Source organism: Balearica regulorum, chromosome Z (assembly GCF_011004875.1).
Source record: "Balearica regulorum gibbericeps isolate bBalReg1 chromosome Z, bBalReg1.pri, whole genome shotgun sequence".
Taxonomy (NCBI): Eukaryota; Metazoa; Chordata; class Aves; order Gruiformes; family Gruidae; genus Balearica; species Balearica regulorum.
In genome coordinates, this window is record NC_046220.1 from 29,704,138 (window position 1) to 29,716,684 (window position 12,547).

The following is a 12,547-nucleotide window of genomic DNA, read 5'->3' on the forward strand; positions in this document are numbered from 1 at the left end:
TCCCACTCATACCATTGCACAAAAGGTGGCACTGCTGTGATGTGCAAAATGAAATGAATTCTCCATCTGCACCTTTAGATCGCACAGAACTGTTGTTGTTCCACTGATGATAGCAAATGCTTCCCTCTAAGTAGCAAATTTCACTAAATAGTGAATTTTCCTTAGTTATGTGTGTATCAGTTTTCCCATTATTTTACTTTTCCTAAAAAACAAACCCAGCTGAATTGGCTCAGTAGACGCAGCTGTTTACCTCAACACAGAGACACACACATGCATGCAGAGACATCTTCCTTAGTCTAACAGAAACCCCTAGCTGCCTTCCTGGTATCTTCTCATGCAAAGGGATTAGCTTCAACAATGTTTAGCTGACAACAAACCAACAAACTGTCATTCCCGTGACAAATTAAGGAGTTTACCGACATATCCGAGTTTTTGCACAAATCGGCCAGCACAGTTTGACCCTGCACCATGAGGAGCCTGAATCAACCGTGCGCCGCTGACGCCTTCCAAGCTGACGGCAGGGTGGGGCGGTCCCTGGCCCCCACACGTGCCTATAAGGCCCGGCTCCGCCCCGACACCGCCCGCCGGCGGCGGCGAAATTGCTCTCATCCTGCCCAAAGCACTCCCGCCGCGCCCGAGCTGTCGCTGCGCAGCCCCTGCAATCGCCCGGCCGTCCAATCGATCGCCGCTTTTGCTGCCTCCTCCCGGGCGGTCACCGTCGCCTGCGCACCGTGCCGCCTCCCTGGGCGCGGGGAGGGGGACGCGAGCAGCGAGCGGGCGGCGCGGCGCCGGCGGCCAGGCCCCTATACAGCACAAAGGCGAAGGGTCCACGGCGGCGCCTGTGCCCAGCGGCCCGCAAACACGGAACGCAAGCCAGGGCGAGGATGATTCCGGGCTCTGCGCGCAGGGTCTGCTCGGGGGCGGGCTGAGGTGCGCTGGGCCTCGGGGGAGCCGTCCGATCGCGGCGCGGGCCCCGCTCCCCCTCCCCCGGCCGGCCGAAGGGGCAGCGGGGCACCGCGACAACAAAAGGCCACTAGCTGCCGCGCCTGTGTGTTGCGCCTTGTGGCAGTGCTGTTACGAGCGGGCTTGGGGAGGTGCCGGGCCGCCGGCGGCGTGTTAAGCGCTCCCGCTCGCCGGGGCGGAGGGAGGGAAGAAAGGAGCAGGCGGGGAAACTTCCTCCTCCTCGGCAGCGAGCCAGGCGGCGGCGGTGGTATCTTCTCCCCTGCAGCAATCGGCACGGCTTGGCACCAGCCTCCGCTGCCCGGCCGGTTGGAGGCTCGCCACGTCGCCCGTGCTGCCCACGTACCCCCGCTGGCGCTGAGGGGTTCTCGGACCCCGCTGCGGGGCTGCTCTCGGGAAGGTGGGCGCCACCGGCTGGCCGGAGCGGGGAGCGATGCCGGTCGCCGCCCGCGCAGCGCCCCGTGGGACGCAGTACGACGCCAGCTTCCTCGCCCCCGCCCGCCGGCGGGACCGCGGCGCCGTTCCGCGCGGGGAGGAGAGCAGCGGCGAGCCGCTTCAGCCACTCCGCCAGGCCGGCGCGGCGGGCCGGCGCGGCAGATGGGTGGCTTCCGCCGCCCCCTTCCTGCCTTCCCTCTCCTCCTCTCCACCGCCCCCCGCCTCCTCCGCTGCCTCCTCCCCCGCTGCCGAGGCCGCCGCCGCCTCCGCTGCCTGCCTCTTCCCGGCACCCCAGCGGACCCGCGCTCGCTCCCGCTCCGGCTTCCCTGGACTCACCATGAGCGGCGGCGCCGCTCGCCTACCGCTGCCCTCTGCCCTCTGCCCGCCGCTGCCCCCCCTCCACGGGCCGAGCCTGACGGAGCCGGGAGCGCGCAGCCAGGGCCGGGGTAGCCCCGCTGGCCACGGCGCAACCCGCGCCGCCCCGGGCGCCAGAGGCCCGCCGCCAGGTGAGCGAGAAAGGGGCCCCGGGGGAGAGGGAGTAGTTCCGGGCGTCCCACCCCCGCCCATCAGCGGAGCCGGCCCGGAGGGCCTCGAAGTTGTGCGCAGCGCCCGGAGTTGCGGCCGCCCCCGGGGGTCCGTTCTCGGGAGAGGAGCGGACAGTGTGACGGGACAGAGGATAAAACGCGCCGGTCACAACAGAGGGACGCATGTCGCGGCGGCTGTCGACGGTCCGTGTGTCGCCCGGCCTGCCACGGGGTGCCTGGGGGCCCCTGCGTGTCGGTGGCCAGCGCGGCCTTGGCTTTTTCGCCGCCGGTCGGGATGCGCCGTTGTGAAGCGCGGACGGCCCGCGGTGCCGGAGCTGAGGGTGTCGCCTCCGGTCGTCGTACCTGTGCCAGCGCTTCCCAGCCCAGCACTCCCGTCAGTCGGCCACCGGCGCACCCGGAGGGGTTGCGCTGCGCTGGGCGTCGGTGCTTGCTTGCCCTCGCGGCGGCGTGGTGGCCGGTCTTACGCGAGGCTGTGGTACGCCCGCGGCAGCGCCGGGGCCTGGCCGGCCCTGCCCGCCCGCCTGCCTACCTGCAGCGGCCACCGGCCTGCAGCCTGCCCTCGGGCTCCGCGGGGAGCCCGCTGCGCCGGCGCTCCTGAAAGGTTTTTTCTGTGTCCCTGAATCAGGTGCTGCCCCTCGTAGCGGGCTGCTGGTATCTGTGGAAATGCAGGGTTTAGAGCGGCGCGTCACCTGAAGTTCCTGCGTGTAGCTCCAGAATGCTTTGAAAGTCAGGCAGCTTCTGTGGGAATCCTGGTTGAGTGCCTTAGGAGCCCTCAACAGCTGCCCCTGTTCTTGAGTTGCCTTTTAGAAACAGCCAGCAGCAGCGGCTCTCTTTGGAACTAGTTTTGGGCATGTGGTTCACTTGTCTTGGAGCTACGGTGTTTTCGGGATTGAGGTCCTAACATCTGGGTTGATGTGCTTATTGTCAAATACCAAAGCCGCTTCCAGGGCTGCAGTGGAGTTTCCCACACGCTTAAATTTAACGTGTCTGTGTGGTTTCAGGGGCCTTAGATGTTTTCCTAAGCTGTTGTTTGTGAATGGCAGCAAGAATGAAACTGTTTATGTGTATATGAAGTTAGCAATTAGGAAGTGGTATGGGAGAACAGCAGAAAACAAGACGTCATTCTTTGGGCCTGGAGGGTGAAGAAATGAGATATGTAATTTTCTTAGAAGGTATTTTTAGTGGTGCTTGACCAGGATGATTTACAGGAGTCTGCAGTATGGGTGTTTATACTGATGGAAATCTTGCTCTGGAATGAAGTAGGTTTTATAGATAAGTTCATCTTGCAATTTGTGGTTGACAGCATATTAAATGATTACCATGCAGAAAGTTGAGAAATAACTTGAATTTTTACCTTTGAATTGTATTACATAGCTCAAAAATAGCTTTTCCTATGTGCTGAGACCACACAGCACATGGAGAAGATCAGTCTCTCCTGTCTAGCTATTTGGGCCTTCCAAATAAAATACATAGGAGAAAAATATTGTTCCAGTATAAGTGATCTGGAAATGGAGGTTTTTACCTGGTGAAACTGTATTTCAGCTTTTTGTTTTAAAATTGCTTGGACATTCTTGGTGTAGGTGATAACCTTATCTTAAAGCCTAATCTCAAAATCTCTCAACCTTCCCATGCTCTTAATAGGTCAATTTGTCCATTGGATTAATATGCTACTAGAGGGAGATAACAGCTTTGGTATTTCCCATGATTTGGAAAATCTTGGTGGAGAACCTTATCTTATGAACTTATGAATTCATCACAGGCCCAATAAACAAAGACTTTACTGTTAGATTAGGGAATGCTGAGCTTTTTCTTCTCCAAGAAGGGAAGGGGCTTTTGGGGTTTGTCCTGAAGTTTTGATATTCACTAGCACAGATTCTGTGCTTAAAAGTCCTCTACTTAATGGCAGTTGGAATAGTCAGAACCTGTTTGCTCGAAAGAGCTCTTGCAGTTGCCCAAGTTAAATGATTACGTTTTACAATATACTTAAGTCACAGTAGCAGGCGAATTTGTGTTTGTTGTTAGTTGTGATCTCAAAAATATATAACATGGCTTCATGTAGTATGATCTCTGATTCGTCTTCTAATTTTGAGATAATGTCGTAATTTACAGACAAATCCAGGAGATTACTAGATTGGGGATGAGAGCTGTATTTTTTTTTTTCCAAAGGGAAAGACTGTTACTCTGACTTTGGGGAAAGTCTACCTGTTTTATTCAAATATTTCCCACCAGAGGAAAAAATGATGCATCAGGGCCAAACTTGGATTGTTTTGCTGAGCATCCTCTTAGTCGGGCTCTTGAAAGCAGTAGTCTCCTATTGGTGGTCCTAATCTATTGACTTCTGATAAAAAACTGTATTGTGATCTGGTCATTAGGAGTTAGTGAAATTACTATAGTTTACAAGCAAGGTTGAGAGAATGTTTGCTATATCTTTCTCTCCAGCCAGTGATGGCTGTTCTTCTTTTTGTTATTGGTTTTTCTTTTGTATTTTTCTCCCAAACAGTGTGTGTGAACAGAAGGGAAAGTCTTTATTCATGGCTGTCAAAATAGTGAGTGAATATTAGACTAGAAAATGCTGCACTGAAGACCTGATTCTTGGTTTCGTTCAGGAAATTGATCCTGATCTTAGGAGACACTTCATCTTCCATAAAGTACTTTGCCTCCACAGACGTACGTGCATCTTGTTAGTGAAAAAGAGAAGCCCACCTAGAGGCAAGGTTGTCAGCTAGGAAGAAAAAAGTGTGTCCGTAGTGGAACTTCTTAGACCTTTTCAGGTTAACTTTTTTGGTAAGGTCTATATTAACATTCTCAGGTTTTGCAGCATTTGGAAAGGAAAGATGGCTTTTGAGAGTTTCAGTGTACTTAAGATACTTGTGTGATGTCTATAGCTGGTGAAAGCAGCTTTTCTCTTAAGCTTCTTGGTTACACATATCAACTTTTTGGAGGTCGTCTGGTAAACTTTGCTAAATTTAATTAATAATGCTTGCCCTCACGTTGCAAAGTCTTTAGTTACAATAACTTTAGAGCTGAAATTATTGTTTAAGATGCGTATGAGACTAAGTTATTTAGACAGATAACTAGGCATCTGCTAAGTCTATCAGTTTGGAGAAGCTAGAACTGCTGATGAAACGATCAGTTTGTTTTCAAATGTATGCATAACTGCGGAATGTGAGGGGATGGACTTTCTTGTAAAGATAGTACTAGTGTGTTAAGTGCAGTGGAAAGCTGTTTGAATTCATAGTAATTCTGCCTTATGCTGTATATGCTAAGTAGTTGTAATACAAGTACTAAAACTCCTTGTACGTTCATATGGCACATGCAAGCTTTTGTGCCTTTAGTAGTTGTACGTAGTTATACCATCTATGCTTGTTATCTGTGGTTTTGTTCTTAAAGTTGAAAGCAGGTACTGTGGCTTTAGAGTGAGTGTCATACTTAATTCTGGCATGCCTGGAGATAGATGCAAGTTTTCTGATTTATGTCACTGTGATGCCTTCACAGCTTTATAATGATATAAAATAAAGCAACAAGGAAAGAGAACTTAGTAAGAACAAGTGAAGCACATTCAGTATGTGAATGGTTTTCAAGAGTTGTGATTGATTTTGATAGATTAAAAACAAACAAACAAAACCCAAACTGGAAACTAATATTGCAGCAACTTTATTTTAATTTGGTTAAAGTGTCTGTTTTTGAAACTAATTAGCTCATCTCACTTAAAGTAACTAATTACAATAATTGATGATTCAATGTGCAGTACAGTTTCAGTTCAAAGAAAAGGAATGTCATGAAAAATGATAGGTATACATATATGTATGTGTATTAGTTTGGTTCATGTCCTAGCAGTTCCCTCTTAGATCTGCATGATTTTTCTGTATTTAATGACAATGCTACAACATTTGCATTTTCATATCCATCTGAAGTTGGCATCCCAGGCACATTACATGTACTGGTTAAGTCTTGAGCTATTTCTTTCCAAGATGAAATTACTACAGAAAAAAAAGTTAGGCAGCAGGGTAGATTTTGTACTCTCACTTCTTCACCCATGCTTTCAGATCGATGTAGAGACTGAAAAGTCAATGCTCTTTTCAACATAGTTTGAGAAGTATGTTAGCCTTGTCACAAAAAGGTTAGAATGAGAAACTGCTTTAAAGAGTATTAATAAACATGACTGTGAACATTGTAAATCCTTGGAAATGCTATGTTCAATTTAAAAATAAAGGGTTTTTTTTTCCCCCTTGCCTTTTTATATTTAGTTTTGCTGCTTATACAGCCCCCTTTTTCACCAACAAATTATCTTGGCAAAATGAAATCCACATGTGCACAGAATATTTTGACTCATGTTTTCCTCCTGAGATAGACTTTAAATCTTTTTCAAACATTGCAGCTTTTCTACTTAGTTAGATGCCTCAGGTATTTTAAGTCGTCTCTCATCTGGCATCTGCTTCATCTCTGAAGTTCAGATGGAGGTGTGTCATCTAAACATAAGAGTTGTCAGTGTTAATGTGATGGAAAATGTGGGTGGGATAACAAGAAGGTAGAGTACCAAAATATCAGAGAGCATCTTAGGAAGTTTGCAAAGGGACCTCCCTTTGCATGAATAATCTAATATGATGGTGCTGCTTTCTCTCACCTTTGTTTTTCTGGGCTTTATTTGTTTTGTTGCATGGTTGTTTTTAATTTCTTTTGATGCTGTTTTTTGTAATGCCTTCTGGTTGCATTCTTGTTCTGAGCTATTTTTTTCTACTTTGTGTATGTGAAGTGCAGTAAATGCTTGGTTGTTAGCATTCCCTGAAGGAGGAAAAGATTCTCTGTTCTTGAGAGGAAAAGTACCATTGTTGTTGTGCTCTTATGGCTTAAAATAAAGCTTCCTTCTGGAAATTACTTGATGTATAATGTAGACCAAAGAATGCATGCTTTGCTTTATTTAGGGAAAGATGCAGGAAGTGGTTTTTGAAATAGTAAGTCATAGGTATTTTCAGAAGTATTTTAAGCAAGCACAATGTACGACGTTTTGTTTTCTGAGCTTCTCAAAGGTACACACATGCTCCAAATGTTCATTCTTAAAACACCCTTTGCTAGATATTTCTCAGTGGAGAGCTTGGCATCCCAGCTCTAAGCTCTTGGGTTGCTGTTCCCATTATCACTGGCGTAGCGTCTAGGTTGAGCCTCTGCATCCTCCCTCTCATGCAAGCCCTTTGCAGCCATGACATATGAAAAAGTAACATCTGTGATCAGTGTGTTGGTGGTAGTGTGTCAAGATTTTTCTCTAATTTCCTTTGTAATGACTGGGGTTCTGCATCCACATGGATTATGTTTGATGCATTGTCCGGCAGCTGGTGTGGTTTTCTTGGACATTGCCAATAACCAGGCTTCAATGAAACATCCTAGTATTTCAGAGGTCGCAACTCTAAGCATTTGGGCTTGGTCACCACCTTCTGGGACAATTGCAAATGAGAGAGGATAATCTCAGAAGGAGATGTAGTCCACCACTTTAATTGAAAAAAAAATTAAAAAATCAGAAAACCTTATGTTTTTCATTGAATTTTTGTTCTTTTGTATAATGTACACAACTGTAGCACAAAGGTATGTAGCCAGTATCAAAAAGAACATTACTTACACTGTTAAAGGGTGTTTATGATTGTTTTCAATATCCCTTTTGAAAAAGAGATTGCACTTTTTCCTGTAATACTACTGATTGGTGCTCCAGGGCACCTTTTTTTGGGAGGAGGGCAGGAGGAAGGTTGTTAGTTATGTTATATATATTCTGTCAATCTGTATATTGAGGAGTAAAGTATGAATTCTGTGAATCTTATTAAAATACTATTTGTCTATTAGTATTAAAATACTAATTCTCTATTAGGAAGACTACCCTTAAATAGTTTAGGAATTGCTAAAAGCCATACACAGTATTTGTTCACATGACTTCTATTTGTATGAGACCCTGAAGAGTGGCTACTCAATGACAAAGTATGGTTAGTAACATGAACAGTCTATATAGAACAGTTAGGTCTGTCGGAGAATACGTGGAACAGCACAAGTGTTGTATGGTTGAACCTGCACCAAGAAACTGCAAGCAAAGTGAAAACATTAGAGATTTACATTTACTATCTGCTTGGGTTCTTGCTCTGTGAAGATTTGGTTTTTAGGCACGTGGATACTTCTGCTTTCATTAAGAGCATGTGCAAATGTTTGCAGGATCTGAAATGTGGTGCGTTTTTCCCCCCCGCTTACAGGTCAACATTTTTAAGTGATTTTTATTCCTCTTGAATATTTATTTATCTGCCTATTTTTAGCATGTGCAGGCTTTCTATATACATCTTCTGCACTTTTTTCCTGTTTGTAAGTTGATGTGTCTATGATCCAGAGTTTATGATCCTTGTGATTCCTGTGTGTTTTGAAGCAGAATTATATAAAGTGTTTACAATATGATCTGAAAATTGCTTTTGCAGATTATTTTGGAGGTTAGATACAGGTTAGACTTTGAGCAGTTTCAGAAATTTCTTATGCTTTTTGAAGACTTGGGAGTGAAGGCTGTTGGCTCCTGATATAAGAAGTGTGTTGAAACTTAAGAAATGTATGACAGCGCTTGTGAAAAGCGAAGCGGCAAACTGTGGTACATGCTGCAGTGGCATATTTCAAGAAAGTGGGACCCAAGACATATTTGATTTGTTCTTCATAGGTGTCTGTTGAGTTGGACTGAAAAAGTGAGAGAGACACACCCAGAAAAATATTCCTTTCTTCATTAAAACTTAATTTTATTTTTAAAACATTGGCAGTCTCTCGTGCCCGTAGGGTCTTTCACTTGCTGACTGTGTAATATTTTGTTTGGACATCCATGATGCTAAGCCATAGAAGTGTGTATATAAATACTTGTTTAAACCAATAATCTGGAACACTTATGGATTCATGAAACGTTAAATGAATTTATTTTTCTTTTCTTAATTTTAAATTACTCTTAAGGGTGGGAAAATTTGGTCATCCTGAATCACCTTGAGTTTGGTGGTTAAATCAGTTACATTCTGAAACCTGCACTGGAGCTCACAGGAGAAAATGTTTAGCCAGTCTGTATATTCATAATATGCTGGTTAGCTCCTAGTCTGGAAAATGGATATTCTTTTCCCTTTTTTTTTTTTTTTTTTTTTTTGGGGGGTGGGGGCAGGGGATGGGAAGGAGGGAATGGGACGTAAATCTCACTGATCTTGCTTTTTTGCAGAGAGATACAAAAAGTACTAATAATGAAGAATTTGAACACTAAGGAAAAATAAATGATTTGTTGCATTTGGCTGCTTTTTTTTAAAAGGGGCATAATATGTGAGGCATTAGTGAAGAGCTGTGAAGGTGGTGAATGTGGTAAAAAACGATACAACAAGAGTGACTAGGACTGTGTCAACCTTACAAACTTGGAAGAAACCCCTCCTGTTACTGAACAACGTATCTCTCTGGTGGAATAGTGGTCCTCCAGCTAGTTCACAGATTACAGCATACTGTGGGGGCCAGTCAGTATGCTGCGGGGGCAGGTGCACTGTTCAGAGGGACCTTGACAGGCTGGAGAATTGGGGACCTCGTGGCATTCAACAAAGGCAAATGCAGGGCCTTGCACTGGGGCAGAGTAGCTGTGTGCACAAGGTCAGGCAGGGGGCTGAGTGGGTGGGTAGCAGCTGTGCTGAAAAGGCAAATACTGACTTAGTGGAGTGAGCTTGCTTGCGGACACCAAGCTGTAGAGGATGGAGAATGTGACCTATGAGGAGAGGTGGAGCGTACCAGGATTGCATAGCCTGGTGAAGAGATGGCTCAGTGGAGATCTCAATGCTGTCTACTCTTCTCTTATGGGAGGATGCATAAAAGATAGAGCCAGACGCTTGCATGCTGATAAGGCAAGAGGCTGGGGATAGGACTCAGGATGGAACAGATGAATTCCTGGTCAGATATTAGGAAGAATTTTTTTTACCCTGGAGGTGGTCAAGCATTGGACCAGAGAACTGGAAATGTGGAATTTACAACTTTAGAGTTATTCAAAACAGCCAGAGAAGGCGCTGGTTAGCATCTCTAAATTGGCCTGGTCTGAGCAGGGGCCTGCAGCAGTCTCTCTCAACCTGAATTACTCTGTATAACGCTGTAACCCTTGGTTTGGAGATGCTTGCTTCAGGCACTGTAAGTAGAGAAGTAACAGTAATTTGGGACTGGTTTAGTTGCAGATGGTCAGAAGTCATGGTGAGAACTCACCAAGTGTCACCTCTGTCTTGTGAGACTTTTTTTTTTCCAACCTTAATTTTTTTCACCATGATCATCTTAACATGCTTCCTTCCCACATACCCAAAAATACCTCTTGCGATGGATATTTTGTGCATAAGTGCTTTTGGGTAAAGCATCAATAGCTGTTTTAATTAAAGAAGTGCTGAAAGCAGAGCTATAGTTCTGCCTCTCTTTGACCCTTCTTCCTAACTTACTTGCTGGTTATATACAAGTGCTCTGTTTTCTTCTGACAGACAAAAGTCTGCACTTCAATTTTTTTTTTTTTTTTCAGTTTTAGAGGTGCAGGGGATATTGAGTCTTGTCTTTGCTGTCGTACTTTGTACACATTCTCAAAAGGTGCCAGATAAATGAATTGAGAGATGTGTTGTTCAGTAATGGGAAGGTTTTTTCAAGCTTGTAGAGTATGTGAGTAAAATGTACAAATAAAGAAGAAAAAATTCACCGATGAAAATACATCTTTTTCTGTTAGTCTTTACCTAACCAATATTTATGCTGTGATGAGTCTACTATAGCATAAATCTTCTATAGTATTCTAAGGAAAAAATGGTACGAACAAGAATTCAGCCAGTAACATAACATGAGCATAGCAGAAAGTAGGCAAAGAGCAAAAAACTGTGGTGTATGACCTCCTCAGGTCATCTTTTCATGTAAAGGTGAAGTTGGCGTTCTATGTAAAGCTGTCATGCTTGTTCTTCTAGTCCTATTTCTGTGTAAATAGCTTGTGAGTTGAGAGAGGCTTTTTCATTTCTCAAAAAGAATTGTAAGAAGTCAGTGGTTAAGTAGCAGATAAATTAGTCTGTCCCCTGAATAAAATGCTACGAAGGGAGCTGATGCTGTTCTGTTTGGCTTACTGATCCATGGACATAGGTAGTTGCTGGACAGTTAGCCAGTGATCTGCTCTCTTACAGGGACACAGAAAAGAATGGAGGGTAACAAGGACTAGGGAAACCAAAGGAATTGCAGGGAATGGGAATTATAAGAATTTGGAGGGGAACTGGGTTATTGCAGGTCAGGAACATAAACATACAGAACAAAAATCCATGAAAACCAATTTTTCTTAAATCTGATGCTCCTGTAACTATTGATTACTTTTGAGGATCACTCCTAAAACTTCTATGTTATAAAAGAGAATTTGCAAAGTAAATGAGTTGCCCATATTTTTATGGACTTGTTCAATGTGAGTTAACTGAAGCATCATCTGTATCTCTTCTCTTGTTAACCAGCTGCACGGAGGCTGTGTGGCAAAGTGGATAGTGTGGCCAAAGAGGATAGCAGGATTTTCTGGAGTGCCTGAGTCTCCAGTTAGGTTGGGGCAAAACTGGCCTTAAAGCATTTTAAAGCAAAGATTTGTGCCATTTTTTCATTTATTGTTCTTTAACATTATGTTTCTGTGTTAGGGTAGATGTTTGTTTCCTGTCAGTTATTTTTTGGATGCTGCATTTCCTGTTTGGGTCTGATGTCCCAAAGAGACAAATGTTGTAGTAATTTAGTTCTTCCTTACCTTTGTGTTTTTGTTTTCTGCTGTTTTACCCTTTTGGTTTTTTTTCTCAAGTTTAATAGTGACAAAAAGAGGAGTAGCAAAGAAGTCTAATAGTCTGCGTCAGAAGGCAAGACAGGAAATGATTCTATCATTGTGCAAGGCTGTAGGAGAGCTTTGTTTTCAAGGCACCATGACTCCATGGTTTTAGACATCCAGGAATTTTCAAATTAAGGCAGATTGTCTAGAAAAGACATAAAAAATGATTGCCTACTGAACTATTTTTAATTTTGATTGTTTCAAGACCTTGAATTTATCAATTTGGAGAAGAAAAGCTGGCTACGGTTTATTGCATCTCTGTAGAGCAAGGGCCTAGAATAACCAGTAAAGATTTTGATTTCTGTAGACAGCAATAGGTGAAAATATTTAAACAATTTTTAATACAGTTGGGATGACTGGTTTTGAATGTTGGTGTGCTGACATAATTTGATATTTATCCAGCATCGTTGGAGTTACTGCTTAGAGTTTGTTTGTGCTAGAAAATTATGCTATAATTAATCAGTATAGCTAAAGTGGCAAAGATGGTCTTCTCGTACATGAAAGTGACTTTGAATTGCTCACTGTGAGAGATCTCATCCTGTTCTGAGAAACAGGGTAAGTCATCAGTAAGAACATTTTGGCGCCATTGGCCTTGAATTATAGAATGACTGCTTACCAATACACTTCACTGTTCTCTTATGTAGACCACCAGCTCACAGGTGCTCGAAATTCAGTGTTCCTAACAGTTATGTTTGGTTTTGAAAATACATTTCCAGCCATGTTGGGCGCCGACATGGTACCTTTTTGGAGTGTTTCAACCTTGTCCTGGCAGTCCATGTTATGA

General features: G+C 44.6%; 1 protein-coding gene across 4 annotated transcripts in view; it reads left to right on the top strand.

The window, feature by feature from the left end:
* The first annotated feature begins 665 nt into the window (after positions 1 to 665).
* Positions 666 to 12,547, top strand: part of RNF38 (ring finger protein 38) — a 151,410-nt gene continuing 139,528 nt past the window's right edge. For 2 of the 4 annotated variants that reach the window (XR_012832920.1, XM_075739285.1), the window contains exon 1: positions 666 to 1,901. Coding sequence is in view for 2 of the 4 variants with exons in the window: in XM_075739285.1 (XP_075595400.1) it covers positions 1,394 to 1,901 (508 nt within the window). In the remaining 2 variants the exon portion in view is untranslated. The remainder of the gene's footprint in view (positions 1,902 to 12,547) is intronic. The other 2 variants (XM_075739286.1, XM_075739290.1) reach the window with 2 other exon arrangements.